At 42.3% G+C, this 24,470-nt stretch overlaps 1 protein-coding gene and 1 pseudogene across 1 annotated transcript; both read right to left on the minus strand.

Moving 5' to 3' along the window:
- Positions 1–13,048: 13,048 nt before the first annotated feature.
- LOC105734064 (eukaryotic translation initiation factor 3 subunit E-like) lies at positions 13,049–16,219 on the minus strand (annotated as a pseudogene).
- A 56-nt stretch (positions 16,220–16,275) lies between these two features.
- Positions 16,276–21,627, minus strand: LOC105734083 (kelch repeat and BTB domain-containing protein 6). The gene has a single exon (XM_012476789.2). It carries the CDS (start codon positions 21,248–21,250, stop codon positions 19,217–19,219), a length of 2,034 nt encoding a protein of 677 aa, XP_012332212.1. The 5' UTR covers positions 21,251–21,627; the 3' UTR covers positions 16,276–19,216.
- Between the last annotated feature and the right edge of the window lie 2,843 nt (positions 21,628–24,470).

Consider the following 24,470-nt stretch of genomic DNA (forward strand, 5'->3'; position numbering starts at 1 on the left):
GAGCTAGCACTAAAGCGAGAAAAGACTGACAGGGTGTATAGCCACCGTGACTGGTCACACCAGAGGGGTTCTTCTCCCTCGGTTACTTCCAGGATCTCAGGCCTGAGGCCTACTTTCCACAGGACCTGGATGCAAGGTACTACAACTCCTTTATCAGGAGGAGAGACTCTTGCTCCAAGCCTGCCATACAGCATATGCCCTTTCAGGCAGGGACGCCACCGGCTGGGTCTTTGGTTCTTGTTCTGGTCTGGCTGTTTTCCCATGTACTGCTTCTGTTCTGTGACTGCTCTAGGCATTCCTCCTACTATAAACTACTATATGGTTATATAGAAGGATTATATAAATCAGCACTAAATATGTCAGTACAGCTCCAACTACAATACCTATATGATTATAGAGAAAGATTATATAGAACTAAGCGTGCTAGATGTAAGTATTAAGTATGATTATATAAGTTAGATATAAGTAAGCAGTGAGTTATACTTCAGGCACTAAATGTGCCTGGGGTCTGCACAGTTCTCCTTCCTTGGTGCCCATGGGGGGTGTTACCCACACTTGTCTTGGAATAGCATTCCTTTTATGTGGACTATTTTTTACAGGGAATTTTTCTCTAAGAAATGCCTCTCTTCATTAGCCACAAACTCAGCTTACCCCAATATACCTAGCCTAGCTTCAATTTTTCCAATGAGGTTGTGTTTTAGTCTTTTGGGTGGCCAATTCTGATGTACCCAGAAATGCTGTTGCCATAATATGCTAATGAAATTAGCATATTGGATAAATCAAGTCAATCCAGAACTGTTGGGTGTCCCAAACAATTGTGAGGTGGGTGGAGGCCTACCAAAGTGATGGGATCACAGGCATGAGCCACTGTATCTAGCCAAGTTTTTTGTTTGTTTGTTTTGTTTTATTTTTGAGACAGCGTCTTCCCCTGTTGCCCAGGCTGGAGTGCAGTGGCGTAATCTTTGTTCACTGTAACCTCCACCTCCCAGGTTCAAGCAATTCTCTTGCCTCAGTCTTTTGATAAGCTGGGACTATGGGAATGCACTACAACATCCAGCTAATTTTTTTTTTATTTTCTTAGTAGAGAAGGGGTTTCATCATGTTGGCCAGGGTGGTCTGGAACCCCTGACCTCTAGTGATCCACCCACCTTGTCCTCCCAAAGTACTGGGATTACAGTCATCAGCCACTGTGCCTGGTCATCCAGCCAAGTTTTTCTTATATAGGGTTCTTGTCAATGTAAAGACTAAACTAAGCTGTGTCTATGTGCAGACGGGCAGACAGCATGGCAAAATTTATTTTATTGATTTAATGAAAACTATTCTTGACCTTTTAGTGTGTAAGTACATTAAAGCATAACTATAATTATTGTGAAATAAAATATTGTTATAAGGATTGGGACATCTGGACTTGCTGTTGTTGTAGGAGTTTGTCCTTACAGGCATTAGCAAGCTGCTTTCTTAGCTGTAAACATCTCAAGACCAGGGGTTGTCACTGGCACAGAATGTGCCTTGCTAGTTTGAAGATGGGGTTGACTTTTAAATGGTGTCATTGGCTCTCCTAGGCTCCTGCTTCCCTAATAGGAGGACTGCTTGAGGCCAGGAGTTTGAGGCCATCCTGGGCAAAATATTGATACCTTGTCACTACAAAAAAAAAAATTAGCTAGGTGTGGCAGCGTGTGCTTGTGGTCCTGGCTACTTGAAGGATGAGGCAGGAGGATTGCTTGACCCGAGGTGTTGGAGACTGCAGTGAGATATGATCGTGGCACTGCACTTCAGCCTCAGTGACAGAATGAGACCCTGTTTCCCTCTTTTTTTGGCTTCATATTTTGTAATATTTTATCTGAGCACTGAAAAATTCTAGAAGTTACATAAATATAAGTAGTCTCATTTTACAGATTAAAAATTTGAGAGTGAAATATTAGGTGACTTGCTTGAGGCCAAAAAGCTGTCAAGATACAGAATAGAGAGTGAACATATATGTCAGGACTTGAGATTTTCTGCATGTTTTACATTGGTGGGGCTCAAATTTATTCAAATGATAGAGCTTCTAAGTGTTATGGTATCTCTTGAGAAACATCTACTTAATTCACAAGACTACATTATATGTACATAATATGAGGATCATGAGAACATATGTCCATGTCAAAAACTGTCTCCTAAAAGAAATATGAACCATTACCTTTGTCTAACAGATGAGGAAAAGCATAAAAAAAAATTTTTTTAAAGAAATATGAACCATTTATAAGTTTTTCCATGAATATTCATATAGCAACTAATAAGCAATTTACAACAACCCTATGAGATAGATACTTGTATAAACCTCATTTTGCAGATAATGGCATAGAGAAGTTAAGTCACTGGCCCAGTGTCACACAGCAAGAGGTAAAGATGAACCTCCAACTCAGGCTGTCTGACTCTAGAACCCATGATCTTTAAGCATTATTCCATCATTTTATCATCAATAAGGAGGAACAAAAACATAAAAGGGATTCAAGAAGAAACGAAGGGAAGATTACACATTAGTTTGTATGTGTGTTTGTGTGTTTGAGACCCTGTTTCAAAAAAAAAAAAAAAAGAATTTTTTGAAAGGCAGCCACATGCAAAATTGATTGGAAGGGCAAACAACCACCTCAGAAAATGTGAAAGTATGAAAATTTCTCCAGCAGCCGGAACTAAAGCAAAACTCAAGTCAGAGCAAATATCAATAAGTCTGATAACACATTTCTAGGAGGAACAGGTGAAATGGTACTATTATGGATTGCTGGTGGTAGCATAAATGGGCAAAACTTCAGAAAGCACTTTTGTAATACCTTGTCAAAATTCCAAATGCCAAATGTACACACCTTTTGAGAAATGTATTCTAAAAGTATTTTGACATAGATGTGAAATAATATAAGTACAAGAGTATTCACAACAGCACTGTTTGTAATGGCAAAAGATTATAAGTCACCTAAATGTCCACCAAAGGAAATTGACTGGATTATGTACATTTGTACAATGTCTATTCTGAAGATTAAAAAACAAAACTGAGCAGGTCCTTGTACTGATATGGCACATGCTATATAGCATTAAAAGCAGTTTATATACGTAATATATATATAAAACACATATAAAATATGTATTTTATATATGTACAAAATTACACATATGTATATTAGAAATAAAATTATAAGCCCTCAACTGACTAAATGGACCCCCTCTTGGCCAAGGAGACACCAGAGAAACCTTAAAAATGAGTTCCTGGCCATGACAGGAAAGGAAGTCAGACAGGCCTCATTACATCTCCTCCCTTTTGGAATTTAGACACAACTGACTAGCAATAATGTTACAATAGAGATCAAAAGACTGACAGAACAAACTCTGTGGCAATAAAACTCCAAGTTTTAAAGAGGACCTAAAGCCATGCAAGGCAAGGGTTAGGTCACAGCTGCAGGCCATCGGTCTTGCTAAGCAGGTCATTTTGACCCAGTATATTGAGGCTGGCTGTCACCACCGGACTCTGACACAGCATCCTTATCTTAATTTCAACGTTACTTTCTGCTAACTCTAAGTTTTTAGACAAAGCTTTGTTCCTTTAACTAATTGCAAATTTAAAAAATCTCTGAACCCACTATGACCTGTAGGCTCCCACTTCAAAATATCCCACATTTTTGGGCTAGTGTATAACCTTCCTGTATTGATTTATGGTTTTGCCTGTAATTTTTGCTTCCCTAAAATGTATAAAACAAAGTTACGTTCTTGAATTCCTGACCTCCAGTGATCTGCCTCCTTAGGCCTCTTATAATGCTAGGATTACAGGCGTGAGCCACCACGCACGGCCATAGATAAAGTTACATTCTGACTGCCTCATGATCCGTATCCCTCGTGTAAAACAAATCATGAAAAGGTAGGTGGATTAGAGCATAGTCTGAAATTCCACAAGTAACAGAAGGTAAACCTAAATCCAGACGGGTAAATGAACCCATGTGTACGGTGGTGATGGCAGTGGCTGCTGCCATCATGTCTGCTGCAGCAGGGAAGTGCAGCTGGGGCTCCACACTCCTTGGAACAAGTGGGAGCCCCACCCATTCTGAGTTGGGATAGGAGCTCCCTGTGCAGCTACTGCTGCTTAAACCCACAGTTGCAGACCCAGGCCTCCTGCTCTACGGAGCAGGCAGAAGCCCCACCCTCTAGGGCGGGGCTAAAGCCGCCCAAAATGCACCAATGGATCCGAGCCTCCCTTTATTCTTGGGGTGGCTGGGAACAGGGAACGGGTATCTGCCCTCCCAGGTGTAGCTGCAGCCATGACAGCTGTGGCTGCAGACCTGGGCCTCTGGATCCAGAAAGCAGGCAGGAGTCGGGGACAAGCAGGAGCCGGGGACAAGCAGGACCTCCACCCCATCCTACACATCCCTATCGCGACCCCGCTATTCCCCACCCCACCCCCGCCCTCCAACCCCCTACCTCCACCCCACCCCCGCCCCCGCTGCCCATCCCTGCCAGGCATCTGCTTCCACTGCATGGCCTCTCTCCACTCCCCACACCTGCTCCGATCTCAGAGCAGGGTTGGAACCAAGCCCCAGGATCATGAATGGCAGCAGGAGGCAGAGTCCTGGGCAGAAGGGGGTGAGGTACCCAGTAAGGCCCCACCCTCAGGAGGCTGAGACAGGATCACATTAGCCCAGGAGTTTGGAGTTACAGTGATATATGATTGTGCCACTGCACTCTAGCCTGGGTGACAGAGCAAGATACTGTCTCATAAAAAATTAAAAAAAAATTAAAGTTAAAAAAGGAGAGGCACAACACCAAAAGCACAAACAATGAAAGCAAAATATATTGGACTTCATCAAAATAAAAAACGTTTGTGCCTCAAAAAACACAATAAAGAAAGTAAAAATGCACAGTGTATTAGTCTGCTGGGCCTGCCATAACAAAATATCACTATCTGGATGGCCTAAATAACAGAAAGTTATTTCCTCAGAGTTCTGGAGGCTGGAAGCCCAAGATCAAAGTACCAGCAGGTGTGGTTTCTTCTGAGGCCTTTCTCCTTGGCTTGCAGATGGCCACCTTCTCTCTGTGGCCTTTCTACTTTCTCTCTGTGGCTGTCTCCTCACATGGCCTTTCCTCTGTACCAGTGCATTCCTGGTGTTTCTTTGTGTGTCCTAATCTCCTCTTCTTTTATTTTGTTTTTGAAATAGAGTCTCGCTCTTTCACCCAGGCTGGAGTGAAGTGGCATGATCTTGGCTCACTGCATCCTCTGCCTGCTGGGTTCAAGCAATTCTCCTGCCTCAGCCTTCCGAGTAGCTGGGATTACAGGTGCCTGCCACCACGCCTGGCTAATTTTTGTATTTTTAGTAGAGATGGGGTTTCATCATGTTGGCCAGGTTGGTCTTGAACTCCTGACCTCAGGTGATCCACCTGCCTTGGCCTCCCAAAGTGCTGGGATTATAGGTGGGCATGAACCACTGCGCCCGGCCTCCTCCTCCTCTTCTTTTTTTTTTCAATGGAGGAGAGCTTTCTCTGTTGCCCAGGATGCCTCGAACATGTAGCCTCGCCTCTTCAAGAGCCAGGACAACTGGCCTGAGCAACCGTGGCACCCTTATGGCTTCATTTTAACTTAATTACCTCCTTAAAGCTATCTCCTAATATAGTCACATATATATTGGGGGTTAGGGTTTCCTTCACATATGTACTAAGGGTTAGGATTTCATTTCTACAAAGTATAGATTAGTGGTTGCCTTGGTTTGAGGGAGAGGCATGAAGCTGAGAAGAAATGGGAAGTGACTGCTAATGGGTACAGGGTTTCTTTTGGGAGTGATGAAAAAACTGTTTAATTAATTGTCATGCAAACCTGACAAAAACAAGCAATGGGGAAAGGATTCCCTGTTTAATAAATGGTGTTGAGAAAACTGGCTAGCCATGTGCAGAAAGCAGAAACTGGACCCCTTCCTGACACCTTACACTAAAATTAACTCCAGATGGATTAAAGATTTAAACATAAGACCTAACACCATAAAAACCCTAGAAGCAGAAACTGGACCCCTTCTTGACACCTTATACTAAAATTAACTCCAGATGGATTATAGACTTAAACATAAGGCCTAACACCATAAAAACGCTAGAAGAAAACCTAGGCAAAACCATTCAGGACATAGGCATAGGCAAGGACTTCATGACCAAAACACCAAAAGCATTGGCAACAAAAGCCAAAATAGACAAATGGGACCTAATCAAACTCCACAGCTTCTGCACAGCAAAAGAAACAGTCATTAGAGTGAATCGGCAACCAACAGAATGGGAAAAAAATTTTGCAATCTACCCATCTGACAAAGGGCTAAAATAGATTTACAAGAAAAAAACAAACAAGCCCATTCAAAAGTGGGCAAAGGATATGAACAGACACTTTACAAAAGAAGACATATATGAGGCCAACAAACATATGAAAAAATGCTCATCATCACTGGTCATTAGAGAAATGCAAATCAAAACTACATTGAGATACCATCTCATGCCAGTTAGAATGGCGATCATTAAAAAATCATGTAAACTCCATAAACTCCCCTTAGGTATCTACCATTACAAAATAAACTCTGCCTTTTATAAACTATATACATTGCTGATGGATTGGCTCAGATAAACCCTGTTAATTGAAATAATGATGAGTGTTCTATGATGACCTAACCCAGTTTAATAAAACCCTTCTAGCCAAGCGTGGTGGCACGCACCTGAAGTCCCAGCTACTTGGGAGGCTGAGGCAGGAGGATCCCTTGAGTCCAGGAGGTAGTGCACTATGCTGAAGTCCCAGCTACTTGGGAGGCTGAGGCAGGAGGATCCCTTGAGTCCAGGAGGTAGTGCACTATGCTGAAGTCCCAGCTACTTGGGAGGTTGAGGCAGGAGGATCCCTTGAGTCCAGGAGGTAGTGCACTATGCTGAAGTCCCAGCTACTTGGGAGGCTGAGGCAGGAGGATCCCTTGAGTCCAGGAGGTAGTGCACTATGCTGAAGTCCCAGCTACTTGGGAGGCTGAGGCAGGAGGATCCCTTGAGTCCAGGAGGTAGTGCACTATGCTGATTGGTTGTCTGCACTAAGTTTGGCATCAGTACCATGATCTTGCAAGAGCAGGAGACTACCAGGTTGCCTAAGGAGGAGTGAACTGACCCAGCTCGGAAATGAAGCAAGTCAAACCTCCCATGCTGATTAGTAGTGGAATTGCACCTGTGAATAGCCACTGCACTCCAGCCTAGGCAACATAAGACCCCATCTCTTAAAAAAAATAATAATTAAAAACAATTAGGCTCAGCATGATAGCTCACACATGTGATTCCAGTACTCTGGGAAGCTGAGACAGTAGTTTGGGATCAGCCTGGGCAACACAGTGAGACCCCGCCTCTACCAAAAAAACCCAAAAACAGAACAAAAACAAAAATTAGCTGACTATGGTGGCCTACACCTATAGTTCCAGCTATCTGGGAGGCTGAGGTGAGAGGATCCTCTGAGCCCAGGAGTTCAAGCCTTCAGTGAGTTACGATTGTGTCACTGCACTCCAGCCTGGGCAACAGAGTGATACTTTGTTGCCAAACAATTTTTTATATTAATTTAAAAACATTTCTTAAAAACTCTTCTTAGTTCCTGCCCTAAAATGTGAGTGGAGGGATGGGGGTGGGCAAATACCTGATTTGGGGTCTTTTTAGAGCAAGTCTCAATTTTAGAAAACTATTACCACTTTGCTAATTTAACATGAAATTTAAGCAATAGGCAACTAAGAGGAAATGTTTAGGCTGTAACAGAGCTTTTCAGAGTTTGTTTTGCAGCAATTACCTTTCAAAATTCCTTTAACAACTTGGACTGAAAACCTGACTAAATTTATGAGTGCTCGTGGAAAGGTGGAGAAACTTGCAGGAAACGAACTGTTGGGAGTGGAGGTGTGTGTCACATTGCTTTGTTCCCCGCCCCAGCTTTTATTGCTTTAAACAGATTGGTGTTTCCATTCTAATTCTCCACCATGTTCATAAAAGAGAAAAACATATAGTGTGAGAAATGTGATTTATAATAACATCATTATTCTGTGATTAAAAACAGTGTGTTTTTGTTTTTTTGGTAGAATATGCACATCAGAAACAACCTGTAGTTCTGGAAGCCTCTGGGTTGCTATAACAACCAGACAAAGCAGTTTAATAATAGCTCTACTGCAAAGCTGGAAAACTGACAAAAAGATGAGAGCTATAAATGCAGGTGTTTGTCATATAAATGTGAGCAAGCACCAAACACATTTATTTCTTCAACAAATATTCATTGAGTGCCAATGCTGCACCTGGTACTATTGCTAGGAACTTTGAAAAAGATAGAAATGGTCCCTGCTATGACGGCATATACATTTTTCTTTTTTTGGTGACTATAGGTGCAGATGCCTGGCTAATTTTTGGATTTTTAGTAGAGACAGGATTTTGCCATCTTGGCCAGGCTGGTCTTGAACTCCTGGACTCAAGCCATCCACTGCCTCAGCCTCCCAAAGTGCTGGGATTACAGGTGTGAGCCACTGCACCCAGTCTCATATATATTCTAATGGAGGAGACACATAATAAAGAATGAATAGATAAATAAACTGAATACTTGCAGTGTGTGAGAAGAGCCTACGTAAAGCAAGCAATGAGATCATGATACCAAACAAGTACTAACTAGTGTAAAATATGGTGAAGAGTCTGTTCACAGCATATAGAAAAAATCCTGACTTCATAGTGGCTCACACCTGTAATCCCAACACTTTCAGATGTCAAGGTGATTACCTGAGGTCAGGAGTTTGAGACCAGCGTGACCATGATGGTGAAACCCCGTCTATACTAAAAATATAAAAATTAGCCAGATGTGGTGGTGGGCAATCTGGAATCTCAGCTACTTGGAAGGCTGAGGCAGGAGAATTGCTTGAACCTGGGAGGTGGAGGTTGCAGTGAGCTGAGATCACAACACTGTACTCCAGCCTGGGTGACAACAGCAAAACTCCATTAAAAAAAAAAAGTCTTTAAGTTTTTAAGTTAGAAACTTTTAAGTTTAAATTAAAAATTTTAAGTTTAAACTAAACTAAACTAAACTAAACTGGGACTACAGGTGTGTACCACCACACCCAGCTAATTTTTGTATTTTTAGTTAAGACAGAGTTTTACCATGTTGGTCAGGCTGGTCTTGACTTCCTGACCTCAGGTGATCCATCCACTTCAGCCTCCCAAAGTGCTGGGATTACAGATGTGAGCCATAGCTCCTGGCCCTACTCTTTGTTTTTTGAGAAAGGGTCTCACTCTGTCACCCAGGCTGGAGTGCAGTGGCGTAATCATGGATCTCATTGGAGCCTTGACCTTCTAGGCATAAGTGATCCTCCAACCTCAGCCTCCCGATTAGCTGGGACCACAGGCACGTGCCACCATACCTGCTTAATTTTCCTATTTTTTGTAGAGACAGGGTTTTACCAAGTTGTCCAGGTTGGTCTCAAACTCCTGGGCTCAAGCCATTTCACCTACCTCAGCCTCCCATACTCCTGGGATTACAGGCATGAGCCACTGGGCCCAGCATCTTTAAGTTTATGAGAGATTAGTAAAAATGAAATATAGAATGGATTCACATACTTGACAGAGGTAACTATCCAAAAGATTTTCTGGAAGGTGTTTTGAAGTTTTCACAAACGCAAAAAATGATACTATATGTATATATTGACTAAACCACAATTAACCTGAAATTAGTACAAGAAATGGGCAAGAAACTAAGTTCTGAATAAGATATTGTGGCTAATGGTCTGAACTTCAGCAAAGGGGGAGATATTCATACAGCACTGCAAAGATGATTCAGGCACAGAAAATGCTGGAATATTGCTAGAAAGCCTAGTAAGTGCTAAGAAATTTCCAGTTTTCAATATTAACCTAAAATTCTGATACCTGTTTTCTTAACAGAAGCAACATTTGCTAAGATAATTAATACTGCCATTACACGGTTATTTCTCAGTGCTTTTTTCTTTCCACTTAGGAAGTTGGAACATTCCATGATACAATGCCAAGACATGAATTTGGCTCAGGATCTATGGTACCAGAATTCAGAATATGAAGCTTTATTTAATCAAAACAAGTTGGGGCCGGACATGGTAGCTCACACCTATAATCCCAGCATGTTGGGAGGCTGAAGTAGGTAGATTGCCTGAACCCAGGAGTTTGAGGCCAGCCTGGGCAACATGGCAAAACCTGGTCTCTACTAAAAATCCAAAAATTAGCCAGGCATGGTGGTGCATGTCTGTAGTCTCAGCTACTCAGGAGGCTGAGGTAGCTGTGTACCACCACACCCAGCTAATTTTTGTATTTTTAGTTAAGACAGAGTTTTACCATGTTGGTCAGGCTGGTCTTGACTTCCTGACCTCAGGTGATCCATCCACTTCAGCCTCCCAAAGTGCTGGGATTACAGGCGTGAGGATCACCTGAGCCTGGGAGGCAGAGGTTGCAATGAGCCAAGATTGTGCCACTGCACCCCAGCCTGGGCAACAGAGCGAGATGTGTCTAAAAAAAAAAAAAAGAAAGAAAGAAAAAAGAAAAAGAAAGGAAACACAAAAAAGAAACCAAGATGATGTGCCCTTTCCTTTTCTGTACCAAGCAGCAGCAGGAGCCAGGGAGCTCCTTGAGTGTTTCTGGGGTGTGAGGGCTAACCATGTTATGTGGGTTGCAGAAACCCCTGGGATGGGTGTTCTCCAATCACTCAAGCTTAGGCCTGGTGGAGAGCCTCCGATTCCTCACCCTTGACCGACTGTTCATTCTCATGCTCCTCTTGCCACCATGGTCTGGAGGAGCTCAACGCTTCCTCTGGTGCACCACACACCCACCTCCAGGCTTGGATAGCTAACTACAAGCACCCTGGCTGACCCAGTCCCTCCCAGAACCAAGGGTGCCTTTGGAGGCCCAAGTTCAAGCACTGCTTTCGCCACTCCAGCCACACAGGACCTGCATCTCCAATGAGTGCTTTTCATTGCACACAAGCTGATGTCCCCCACATTCTCAGGTGTCAGAGCTGCTTACGAAAAAGCATGTCCTCGGCCTGGCCATCTTCTCCAAGGTTGAGAACTCACTAACACAAAATAGTTTCTTTTCCCACTAGGGTTTCTAAGCTGGTGTGATATGGGTCTTGAGAGTCCTGGTAATCATTTTGGCTGTCATGTGATAAAATGTATCCTGACAGATGGTGCAGTACAGATTGCTATTTAAACTAAAAGCCTTTAGGCCAGGCCTGGTTGCTCACACCTATAGTCTCAGCACTTTGACAGGCTGAGGTGAGAGGATCATGTGCCCAGGAGTTTGAGATGAGCCTATGCAATACACGGAGACCTTATCTCTATAAAAAATAAAAGATACAAATTTTAAAAAAAGAATAGCCTTTCTCTCCTATCCTACAAGAAGGAATGGCTAAATTCTACCTAGATACATGTTGATCCAGAATAGAGACTACCTCTCCCACGCATCCCTGCGGCTAGATGTGGCCATGTAGTTAAGATCTGGCCAATTCCATGCACCAGAAGCAATATGCATAATTTCCTTCACAGGGAGAGTTGTGCCCTCCCCTTCCCTTTCTTTGTTGATGGCTGGAATGTGGACATGAGGATGACCTACCTTGGACCATGAGGGTCTGGGCAACACCCTAAGTAAGGATAGCAGAACAGGAAGACAGAAATGCCTGGGTCTCAGATGACTTTGTAGATTAAGATCCACATAACAGATTGGACTTTTATATAAGGAACTTATTTAAAGAACTAGGGAGTCTCAGCCTGGGCAACATAGTGAGACCTTGTCTTTACTAAAAAAAAAATTAGCCGGGCATGGTGGTGCATGCCTGTGGGCCCAGCTACACGGAAGGCTGAGTTGGGAGGATCACTTGGGTCCAAGCGATCGAGGCTGCAGTGAGCTATGATCATGCCACTGCACTCCAACCTGGGTGACAGAAAGAGACCCTGTCTCTAAAAAAAGAGAAAAGAAAAGAATTACAGGGTCTCTATTACGTATGACCAACCTATGTGCTAACTAATGCATAAAGTGAGAGAAAACATTGTCCCATGATATATTCTCTGTATAAAGAAAGCCCTGTAAACATTGAGACTTTGGATTAGGCTGTTTGAAATGAGTGCCATTGCTAGATTTTCTTGTTATGATAGGCAAAAAATCCTATTTTGTTTTCTTGAGATTATATAAATTAAGGTTCTGTTGCTTATAATTGAGATTCCTGGCTCTTCTCCTTCTTTGAGGCATATTCGTTTTGGAAGAACATTTTTGCCCTACTTACACAAATCTGATTTGGTTAGTTTTCCAAGAATTAAGGATTCGTTTGCCCCCAAAGAATATTCCTGACTGATATATAGCAGTTCCAAGCAGCAATTTTAGCTTTGGAGGTAAGAATGTCAAAGTTTGACTTCATTGGAGAGAGGTGACTCCATACTGACTAGGTTTTTTTTCTGTTGTTTTTTATGAGACAGGGTCTTGCTCTGTCACCCAGGCTGTAGTGCAGTGGCATGACAATAGCTCAGTGTAGCCTTGACCTCCAGGGTTCCAGCAATCCTCCCACCACAGCCTTCCAAGTAGCTGGGACCATAGGCATGTGTCACCACACCTGGCTAATTTTTTTTTTTCAAATGAATCATAGCCAATTTATTCCAGTTCTTCAAAATTTATACTCAATATCTTGTTTCTAAAATGTACATCACCCTTTATATAATAGTTTTATAGTTTTTTTCTTTCATTTATTTGTTTTAAGATGGAGTCTTGCTCTCATCACCTAGGCTGGAGTGCAATGGCATGATTTCGGCTCACTGCAACCTCCGCCTCCTGGGTTCAAGCAATTCTTCTGCCTCTGCCTCCCGAGTAGCTGAGATTACAGGCACCCACCACCATGCCCAGCTAATTTTTGTATTTTTAGTAGAGACGGGGTTTCACCATGTTGGCCAGGCTGGTCTTGAACTCCTGACCTCAGGTGATCCATTTGCCTTGGTCTCCCAAAGTGCTGAGATTACAGGCGTGAGCCACTGTGCCTGGCCTATAGTGTTTTCATCTTTACAGTTCTTCAGTAGAAGGCAGACTCTTGAGTTGCCCAGTTAGAAGCCTGTGACCTGCTATTCTGATTTTCTTCTCAATATTCATGGCCAACATCTGGCTTCTAAAAGAAAGGTTTTTGGTCTTTTCAATCACTTGATGATAGGGTGAGACTGCATTATTACCCATAACCACATGACCTAATTTAAAATCAATCTAGGCATCCAGTCTTGCATGTCTAATCAAATTTACAGCCCACCTTTCAGTTTCTTCTGGAGTCACATTCAGTTTATCTGCCAATATGTTAATGCTGATATACTGGTAGCTGTAACAGAAAGTCTCAAATATGAAGAGATGGGTATTTTCAGTGAAATCCTCAAGACAAGCTACCAAGAAGTCACTCACAAACACTGTTCACATTCCCTCAGCTTTTTCTGAGCCCCATCAAAGTCAAAGTTAACACTTACAAACATTCCAAAAATTCTGTAATTGGGTCTTTACATGTGTAAAACTACTGCTGAATAACTGACTAGATCTTTTAGCGCACCTGCTGGAGTTTTCGAACAGCCTTGTTTGTTATAATTGCTGTAGTCAAATAGTGAGGAATGTGTGGACACATAGTCTGAATTGCATTAAGATACTGTGGTTGGTAAAGGAAAAGATTAACAATATTATTGTGACCTTTGGGGTGACTGAAGAAAACAGAGACCAGTGAATGAGCCATGTTCTCTGCTGGAGACTGGAGTGGAGAACTCACAGAATTATTATCTATCTGTTGCTGGAACCTTCAATGCACTTGCAAGGGAAGCAAAACACAGCTAATCTGTAAATTAATAATTCATCAACACTCTCAAAAATATATTCTACTGCTCCTAATTCTCATATTCATATTGGAATTTTGCCTATCTGTACAGCATATCTACATATCCCTGCCTAAAGCCATGCTGGTCCGCCAGGTAGTCAAACAGCATCTACCATCCCTGGTTGACTGGATTTGCCTTGTAGTTACTGGATCTTCATACATCTTCACAGTTGATTCTGTTTCTGCCTGAGAAATGCTTTAAGTTTACTTTGGGGAAAGCTGGCCTCCGAAATCTTAATGCAGACTTGGGATGTAGCCGTGGAAGACATCACATGGTTAAAAGAGACCAGCCTGGCCAACATGGTGAAACCCCATCTTTAATAAAAATACAAAAATTAGCTGGGGGTAGTGGCAGGCACCTGTAATCCCAGCTACTTAAGAGGCTGAAAACAGGAGAATCACTTGAACTTGGGAGGTGGAGTGTGCAGTGAGCCGAGATCACACCACCGCATTCCAGCCTGGAAACAGAGTGAGATTCTGTCTTAATAAAAATAAAATAAATAACGAAATAATAAAGCCTTAGTTGGGATAAGGCTGGACATGGTGGCTTATACATGTAATCCCAGCACTTTGGGAGGCTGAGGCAGGAGAATAAAACTTGATGCCAGGAGTTTATTATTTAAACAACAACAAAAAAATGAGCTGGTCATGGTGGTTATGTGCCTGTAGTCCTAGCTACTCAGGAGGCTAAGGTGGGAGGATGGCTTGAGCCTAGGAGTTCGAGTTTACAGTGAGCTATGATTGTGCCACTGCACTCTAGCCTAGGCAACATAATGAGACTCTAATATGGTTTGTCTGTGTCTCCACTCAAATCTCAAATTGTAGATCCCATAATTCCAACACGTCATGGGAGGGGCTTAGTGGGAGGTAACTGAATCATGAGTGAATAAGTCTCATGAGATCTGATGGTTTTATAAAGGGGAGTTCCCCTGCACGTGCTTTCCCTGCTGCCATGAAAGGTGTGACCTTTTTTTTTTTTTGAGATGGAGTCTCACTCTGTCGCCCAGGCTGGAGTGCAGTGGCATGATCTCAACTCACTGCAACCTCTGCCTCCTGGATTCAAGTGATTCTCCTGCCTCAGTCTCCAGAGTAGCTGGGACTACAGGTGCCTGTCATCATGCCTAGCTAATTTTTGTATTTTTCAAGTAGAAACAGGGTTTTGCCATGTTGGCCAGGCTGATCTCGAACTCCTGATCTCAGGTGATCTGCCTACCTTGGCCGCCCAAAGTGCTGGGATTACAGGTGTGAGGCACCTTTCCTGGCCTGTAAGATGTGACTTTGTTCCTCTTTCGCCTTCCACTATGATTGTGAGGCCTCCCCAGCCACCTGGAACTGTGAGTCCATTAAACCTGCTTTTCCTTATAAATTACCCGGTCTTGGGTATGCCTTTATTAGCACTGTGAGAACAGACTAATAAAGACCCTATCTCTATTAAAAACAACCACAACAACAAAACCCCAGATTATTTAGAATAATGAAAGGGGTGTTGAAGTTTTTAAGCAAGTATGGCAAGAGAGATCCTATTACAAGTGCTCTTACCTTGGGTCTGATAAGCTTCAGAAATGTGAAACATCCTTAAAATTATAAATTATGTGCCTTTTGCTTGGGAATGGATCAAAAGCTTTCCTCAGATTCTCAGCAAGATACAAAAATTAAAGAAATCCCTGCTCAATTAAAAATGAAAAAGAGCTATTATAACTTAATTTTAATCTTTAATCCATATTTAGACAAGTTACTGGCTAAATTTGTTTCTATTTTATCCTTTTGAAAACCCTAATACTACTTATCATTTGTATTTAAAAGAATTTGCAGTAATTTGGGTTCTCAGCTTTTCAGACTACAGGGACATAAATACAAAAGATAATTGATGTCATTCTAAATCTTACAGATGGTAGTCCTACAAATGACATTGTATTAAGAATTGCTAAAAGATGTGTGGATTAATCAGAAAACTAGACAAGTATGTTTTCCTGTCAAGAAGGGATTTCAGCACTGCTAGTTGTATCATTCGCTGCAGTGATCCCCAACCTTTTTGGCACCAGGGACGAGTTTCCACAACTAGGGGTATGGGGATAGTTTCAGGATGAAACCGGTCCACCTCAAATCATCAGGCATTAATTAGATTCTCATTAGGAACATGCAACATAGATCCTCTACACACACAGTTCACAATAGAGTTCACGATCCTATGAGAATCTAATGCCACTGCTGATCTAATAGGAGGGAGAGCTAGTGCTCACTTGCCTGCAGCTCCCTGTGTGAGCCCAGTTCCTAGCACTAGGTCACAGACAGGTACGGGTCCACAGCCTCAGAGCTGGGGACCCCTGATTCGCTGCACATGCAAAAGTTTTATACATTTAGTGGAATCACTGAAGTAAATAATCAGGAAGCATAAGTTCTGGTACCAGTTTTATTTGTAATTAACCACATACAAATCACTTTTCTATAAAATAATGGTTAACATCTATTCCTTAATTCACAAAAGTATCACAAAACCAAAATCCTTCCCACGATATATTATTATTTAGTCTAAGCTTTAATTCAAAGGTTGAGAATGACAAATTTGAGAATTTCTTTCATACATAAATTGCTTTCCTTAATTCTGCAGGTGAGTAATCTGGCTGAGATAAGCACTGTCATGTTTCAACCTCAGAGAACAAAAAGCAATCAACAAGATAATGGTGAAGAAAATGCTGACCAAAAAATAACACTGATGAGAAATAGGCATGTATTAAGTGTAATACTTATAACATCCCTGATGTCAAATGACCAAAATTTAGCCTTAAGCCACTAAAGCGCATTTCTCTTTTAAAGCATATACTAGTATAACACGTTTCATTTCACTAAAAGTAATGTTAAACATGAATGTCTTGTAGACTATTTAAAGAGCCAGTTAAAATGGCTAAAAAAACCAATTGTTTTTTGTTATGACTCTTTTTGTGTCTCCCTCTTTCCATTTTCATCTTATGATATTTCACTCAAAAATTTAGTTACCCACCCCAAAGCACATTTCTCTCCCTTCTGCTAGGGTGTAAGAAATGTTAGCATTCTGTCAGTAGAAAACAAACACCGAAGAGGAATTAGCATGTTAATGAACAAAGACTAAGGAAGGTAATACTAACAGCATAAAGGAAAATGTAGACCATAAGCATCTGGTCATTTATCATGTACATGTATCATGTCAACCATTATATATTAAATCTTCAACAGATTGAGTACTTTTGTTTTAGTATGTTTAACAATGTCAGTTTCGTGGGATTTAGTCTCTGTTCCTGGACTTTCTCTTACAATACGGTCACAGAAAAACAAACACTGGAGCATGGTTTACAGAGAAATACAAAACACATACAAACATCATAATAAAATAGCCATTTATATCACTATTAGAGAAATATTTTAGAGAAAACATACTTTCACTAGTGGTCTCAAATGCCATCATCCACTTAGGTTCTTTAACTATCAACTTTGTTTTTCTAAAAGATGTGGTCTCGTTCTGTTGCCCAGGCTGGAGTGCAGAGGCATGATCATAGCTGCCAGCTCCAGCAAGCTATGATCATAGATGCAGAGAGCTATGATTATAGCTGCAGATCATAGCTCACTGCAGCCCCGAACTCCTAGACTCAAGTGATCCTACATTCAAGTGATCCTTCCAAGTAGCTGGGACTACAGACTTGGGCCACCACGGCCAGATATAGTTTCTTACTTTTGTAGAGATGGGGTCCTGCTATGTTGCCCAGGCTGGTCTCAAACTCCTGGGCTGAAGCAATCCTCCCACTTCAGCCCCCTGAATTGCTAGGATTATAGGGATGAGCCACTATACCCAGCAACTGTCAACTTGTAATACAAAAATACCTTCAAGCTGATAATCAAGAACACTTAGTGACTTTAAAAAGCTGACAGAATATTTCCATGCTACACAAAACAGTTCTATACACAACTTTACAGTTTTAAAGGTCTTTGCTGGCACTTGACTTTATAGTTAACACAATGACTACTGATATCAACGAAGTACTGTTTTTAGCTTATATATATTTTCAAAATCAGTATTACTTCACAAAACAGTAAAGAAGTATCACTTCTGCTGTAGAATTCTCTAAGATGAACACCAAAACTGTGCAGCTAAAACATACTGAGAATCACATAATTTTTTAAGGCAACAGATAAAAATTTATACAATCCAGTGAAATTTATACATGTTCAGTGGAACAAAGGATTATTCCTCTGATTCAATGAAGCATGTATCAGGTTTAGAGCAACAATACAAACCTGCAAAGCAAGTTACTTCTTTTTTAAAGTTTTTAGATGATTTGGTGACACAACTAGAATATAATTTTTTAGATGAAAATTGGTCACTTCGCAAATATACATTCTAAGTTCCAAAATTACAATGAAACTTCTTTTCAAACAGTGGAATCCTGGTTTGTTGTTTGTCTTTACTGTCAGTGAGCTTATAGTTATTCTCTGTATTATTATAAATGAAGTCACCATTTAGTCACCCTAATACATTATGCTTTTTTTTTTTTTTTTTTTTTAGACAGAGTCTTGCTCTGTTGCCCAGGCTGGAGTGCAGTGGCCCAATCTTGGCTCACTGCAGCTTCCACCTCCCAGGTTCCAGAAATTCTCCTGCCTCAGCCTCCCAAGTAGCTAGGATTACAGGCACAAGCCACCACGCCTGGCTAATTCATTTTTTTTTTGTATTTTTAGTAGAGACGGGGTTTCACCATATTGACCAAGTTGGTCTTGAACTCCTGACCTCAAGTGATCGACCCGCCTTGGCCTCCCAAAGTGCTAGGATTACAGGCGTGAGCCACTGTGCCCGGCCTGCACTTTTTTCTTCATAGAAGAAAACAAAACTAAAACTTCCCAAACTATGTTTAACTTATAATATATTTTATAAAGACCCCTTAGGTTAAGCATTTTGGAAATCTACATTGTTCTGAAGAAAAAGATATGCTTTCAAAACACTGCCTAGCAATTCCTAATCCTTTTTCTACTATAAAAACTAAAATTCAAAAGTTACTGCCACAGTGCTTGTGGCAATAAACAAAATGTAAAATTTATCAAAAAACTAAATTATTTTTATGAAACATAAACATACTAAATAAATAAATACTGGATTCTTAGCACAGAAAATTATTAAAAGGTTGATTTGAGTGTTAAAATTTGTAATATTAAATTGCCTTCATATTTCAAACATTACTTTTTCTAAACCAAACCAGTTAATCAACTTTTCCTCCCCTTTGGGAACAAAAAGGATATTTAAGATCTATTCCAAAACAGTAAAAACAACTTAGTGTTTCAATTCAGTTACAACAAACCCTGCTGATCCTGTGCATTTCACTGAGGTGCCACACGCACCCAAAAATCATCATCAGAAATAGAACTTGAACTTCCTGACTCAGACTCTGGCTCACTGAATCCACCTAAGTCCCATTCAGTGCTAGATTCACTTGGTATTTCTTCTTCTTCAGTGAGGAAACTCTGACCAGGTTCAAGGCAGGAAGGATAAACACGAGCAGAGAGGCAAAAAAAGTTAGAATCAAACTGCAAGAGGCCTAATGTGGTACCTATATTAATCCATTGGTCTCCCCTAATATCATATTCATACACAGTCACCCGGTTCTTTTTCCATTGTGGGGTGCGAGAGGTGACGAGCAACAATTTTTGGCCATGCTTGATAATCCGGTAGTTATTGGTCTCTGACACCAAGGGAATATTATTCATTTGTCTCCATTCTGCCCTAACTGGGTTGTAGACTTTCATGACTGGGATGTCACAGATACAATAGATCTCCTCATTGAAGACACACGCTTCCTGAAAGTCATTGCGCTTCAGAGAAACGCACTTCAGCCACATATTGTGGCTAGGATCATAACAGAACATGCGCTTACTGTTGAGAGCATAGAGATAGTCCCGAATTACCAACAGGTCAAAGGATAAAAAGGAATGGGGCAGTGGAGCCACCAATGCCCACTGGTTTCTCTTAACATTGTAGCATTCTACTTCCTTCAATTTAACTCCAGTAATAGGGTCTCGCCCCCCCAAAATGTAAATGTAGCCATTGAGGTATGCTACATCCATGCCCTCACGACACAGCATGCGATCTGCAAGTTGGTGCCAACTATTCTGACCTGGTTTATACACCCAGAGGTCTGTCCTGGGCTGGGCAGCTAGGTAGATGTCATGCTCTGGAGAGATACAGACAGCTAAGGTAGTGACAGTCCTAGTGTGAGCAAGACAGGTCAAAGGTGAGGGCACTTTGTAAAGGTCCCCTGAGTAGGGATCACAGCAAAGAAAGGGATCTCTGGGGTGTCCAAAGAAGATCAGCATCTCCTTGGCACACATACCCAGCCTCTGAGGTGGATTTTCTGCTGCAGGTACAACAGAGTTGCTGCTGCTACTGCTGCTGCTACTGCTGCTGCTGTTTGGCACTGGCACCAGAGACTTATACAACAGGTCACCATAGCGCATCTGCAGGGCCCCTTCAATAACGTCCAGGCAGTACTTCTTCACTATGGGCTTGGTCAGCAGCCCTTCTAAGTAGTCCTGATCTTCTTCAGTGAAGTGCATCCAGCGCACGCACTTGAAGACTTCTGCAGCACTGGGACCCCGCTCTTTGGGAGCAGCCTCCAGCCACTGCACTGCTACGTGGCACACTGTCTGCTCACTGTCCACGTCCAGACTATCCAGGCGCAGGACAGCCAACAGCTGGGCCAAGGTCAGATCTGCTAGAGTCTCCTCCCTAATCGAACCCATGTGGCTGAGCTGCTTGAAGTTGTGAGCTATATAGGACTGGGCCTGAGATCGCAGCTTGCGATGGCCAAATGCGTCTGCAAACTTGAGGATGGCGGTGCAGTTGGTCAGCTCCAGACGTCGTGCTAAGAAGGAGGCACAGGCTTCCCGCACATACTCCAGCTGTAGCATGTCAGAGGCCGCGTACAAGCGCTCCACGTTGGCCTCACTCAGAGACACACGACCCGTGTAGCAGTAGTCGACCAACACCTCGAAGGACTCGGCGTCCACATCGTGTATGGTCACGCTGGCCTGCTGGCTCTCGTACATGCCACCTGTGAACATGCTCTTGAAGTAGGGACACGCAGCTGCTAGCACGTTGCGGTTGCAGGGGAACAGGCGACCCGTGCCAGGCCCGCTGCCAGGCGTTACCACCTCGATGGTCACATCACACAGCAGCCGCGCATCGTAGAAAGACTTGAGCTGTGCCAGCAGGGCTGCAGAATGGGCCGTGTCCTTTAGTTCCTCTGGACCCGTGAAAAAGGCCGAAACTGTGGGTATGTGAATCTTCTTGGGCCGCTTCCCACCACGGGGACTGGCGACGCGGCGAGAGCGCGAGGCGTCCTCCCGGGACTGCATGATGGAGATGGCGACTGGCGCTGAAGGCAAGAACCGCTGCAGGACCCGGCTCTGGCTCCTCCTCACCCTTCCCTCGCTGACGCTAAGGTAACAGCGTGTCCGAAGAAACCGGAGCACGAGCCCATTTACTGAATTCAGCCCAACCCCAAGGAGCCGCCTCCCTTTATCGTTTAGACAGTGGCTGACTCACCCTCTCTCACTCCCGCGTCCTTTCTCCGCCTCTGCTCGCCTTCGCAGGAACCGCTGGCTTGGAGCCGCAAAAGCCGCTACCGCCGCGTGGGCGACAACACTAGGCGCCCAGGAGAACTACCGCTCCCAGGGTGCCTTTTGCGCCCCAAGGGCTACCTGGGCTCTCGGACCCCCGGGCCGAGACTGAAGGAAAGAAACCTCTTTGCATGTTGGGAGTAGTAGTTTGTGTAATATCGCGATCCTTCTCTTGTGTTCCTTATTTTGATGACGACACTCGAGAGCGCCAATTTTCCTAGGTTCGATTTTGTGGTTTGGAAATTTGGTTTTGGAATCCAAAGTAGTCGCCTCGTTCTAGTATGTATTGTTTGACTTTTCTCTGAACTATTTCTTCTTCTTTTGTGAAATGTGAACAGTAGTATTTCATAGGATTGTGTGAAGATTAAATGAGTTGGTTATAGGACGCTCTTAATATTTGTTGGTTTGTAGAATAATTATTCACTTCTTAGATTGTAAAGGTTCTATAAGTTTTAACTTTTCTTCCAACCTTTATAAAAAAAAAAATAATGAAGCACCACTAATTTGAAATTGTGAGCCTGTAGGAAAACAAAAAAACAACTCCTGAAAACAGAAAACCTCGCATCAGAAAATCCCTTTTGAGGGTGTGTGTGTTTTAATTAGTAGGTTTGATTCTTAGATTTACAGAAAAATTGAGCAGAAGGGACCGGGAACTTCCATATATCTCTTCCGCCTTCACAGTTCCCTTATTATTAACATTTTGTTTTAGTGTATGCATCTGTTAGAAGTGATTTTTTTTTTTTTTTTTTTTTACTCGCTATGCCTCTCCCTGATACCAAAAGATAACTCAGAGTTTATAGGATTGGTTGGCTGTTGCTGCTGAATTAGATCCCTGGCTTATCCACAATTGCCTGTCCTTACTTGCCATGACTAAAAGGAAATCACCTCCAATCACCTGACTTTGAGACTTTTCTTCCATATCTGCATTTCAAAACCTGAAGTCCTCTCCAGCCTCTTCTCCCACTCTCCAATATTCAGTTCCCCTTTCCCCTTTTTACCCAAAAGAAAAGACATACTTTAGGGGGTCCTCACTCCAAAATACAATGGAAGCCAGAGGCCTGGTGAGTAATTTAGCATCCTTTTAGACCCACCGGTGCAAGCATTTCTCCCCTTGCTTGTATGAAGTTGCTGCTCCATCAGAGCGGGCTTCATTTTAAGTCATTCACTCAACCTTTACATACCCCATGCAGTTCAGATGTTAAAAGTCACTGAGAACACCAAACACGTTTCCACTTCCCGACTCACTTCCTGTGAAACCCTGCCACTGTCTTCCTCTCACATCACTGTCCACCATAGTCAAAAGAAGCCACTCTTCTTCCCATTCCCTCTGAAGGACAACCTTGTGACTGTGTCACCGTCACACAGTCTCTCACATTTCCTCACCCTGACATCACCAGAACTCCTCTCAGAGAACTTGATATCACCTTCTTTGTAGATGGTTCTTACCCCAGGAGTACAAATGGGGAATTTTAAGCAGGATACACTATTGCAGATTTTCAGCAGCCTATTAAGCCGAGATTTCCACCTAAGTTAATTCGGCCCAAATCATTGAACTCAAGCGCTCACTCAAACTTGCATGTTAGCACAAGATAAGGGAATTAACATTTATACAGACAGCCGTTTACTTTTGGAATTGTACATGATTTTGGTATGCTATGGAAAGAAAGTTTTATGACAACTGAGAAGTACCCATCAGAACCCAAGTCATTAACGTATTTAAGTCTTTACAGCTATCCAAGGAATTAGCTATTCTCAAAAATCAAATCTCACACTAGTAGCTGGACTGACAAAGCTAAAGGAAACTTAACTGACTGAAAATATGCTAAGGTTGCTGCTTCTCAAGAAAACACCTGAATCACTTGTATACTTCCCCTTGCTCACTCTATTCTAAAGACAGAAACTCTTAAGAAACTTAAGATACAACAGCTGCCAGCACCTGAGGCTGAAAAAATGAAAAAGAAACAAGCTGATTGTTTTATCTACTCAGGTGGGTCTTGGAGACACCCAGACAACTGTTTGATATCTCTTGGTCCCTTACCCAGAATTTATTCTGCAGCCTCCATGAGATTACACATTATGGCAAAGAAAATCTTACAGATCTCCTCTACAAATATTGTTAGGGATGCCCTAATATTGAGCAGGTAACTTCAACTTGCCCCATCTGCCAGAAACACAATCCTAGTCAACATGTAAAGTGGGGTAGGGATGAGAGCCAACTCTGTGGTCCTAGTTTTCATTGGAAAATATATTCAGTTCTCAAAGTCTCATGGGTACAAATACATTCTAACCATAGTTGGCATGTTTTTAGCGTGGTTAAAAGCTTTTCTCTGTAAACAAGCTACTATCACCACTGAAGTTAAGCTGATACCAGAAAGAATTTTCCCCTCTTGGGGATCTCTATCTCCAGTGGAGGAACTCACTTCAGTAGTAAGGTTATTCAGGATCTTCAACAAGTACGTCCACTGTTTCAAAAACGGCAGTCTCCTTACCAGTCCTCTGGAAAAATGAAACAAGCAGGCCATTGGTACTCTTAAATTCAAACTAGCCAAACTCTCTAAGGAACTCAGCCTGCCCAGAGTCTCAGGCCTCTTGGTGCTTGACTCTTCTATTATCCCCAATTTCTCAGCATGTACTAAATGAAACTTAATTCCTAACATGATTAATGAGTCTCTTGAAATCTCCAAACTCAATGACTCCACTTTCTCAGGATCAAGTGTAGGAAAAAATGTAGGAGCACTTTTATCCCTAATAACCACCATTTTCTCTTCCACCACCCTAACCAGCCTTAGAAACTGTGTTCAGTTCCACACAAAGACTCTGCTCTCCTGAGGGATCCACCCAGTTGTTAACCCCAGTAATTGCTAATAATTACTATACCTCAACCACCACCTGTTCCCCTATACCACTTTTCATGCCTTCCCCAAGGGCATTTGGACTGATTGTCTGGGACTTCACA

Source organism: Aotus nancymaae, unplaced genomic scaffold (genome assembly GCF_030222135.1).
Source record: "Aotus nancymaae isolate 86718 unplaced genomic scaffold, 86718_ANA_hifiasm-v0.15.2.pri h1tg000043l, whole genome shotgun sequence".
NCBI lineage: Eukaryota > Metazoa > Chordata > Mammalia > Primates > Aotidae > Aotus > Aotus nancymaae.

Excerpts from the sequence above, each read along its gene's own strand:
- LOC105734083 (XM_012476789.2), bottom strand. The coding sequence starts at position 21,250 with ATGCAGTCCCGGGAGGACGCCTCGCGCTCTCGCCGCGTCGCCAGTCCC.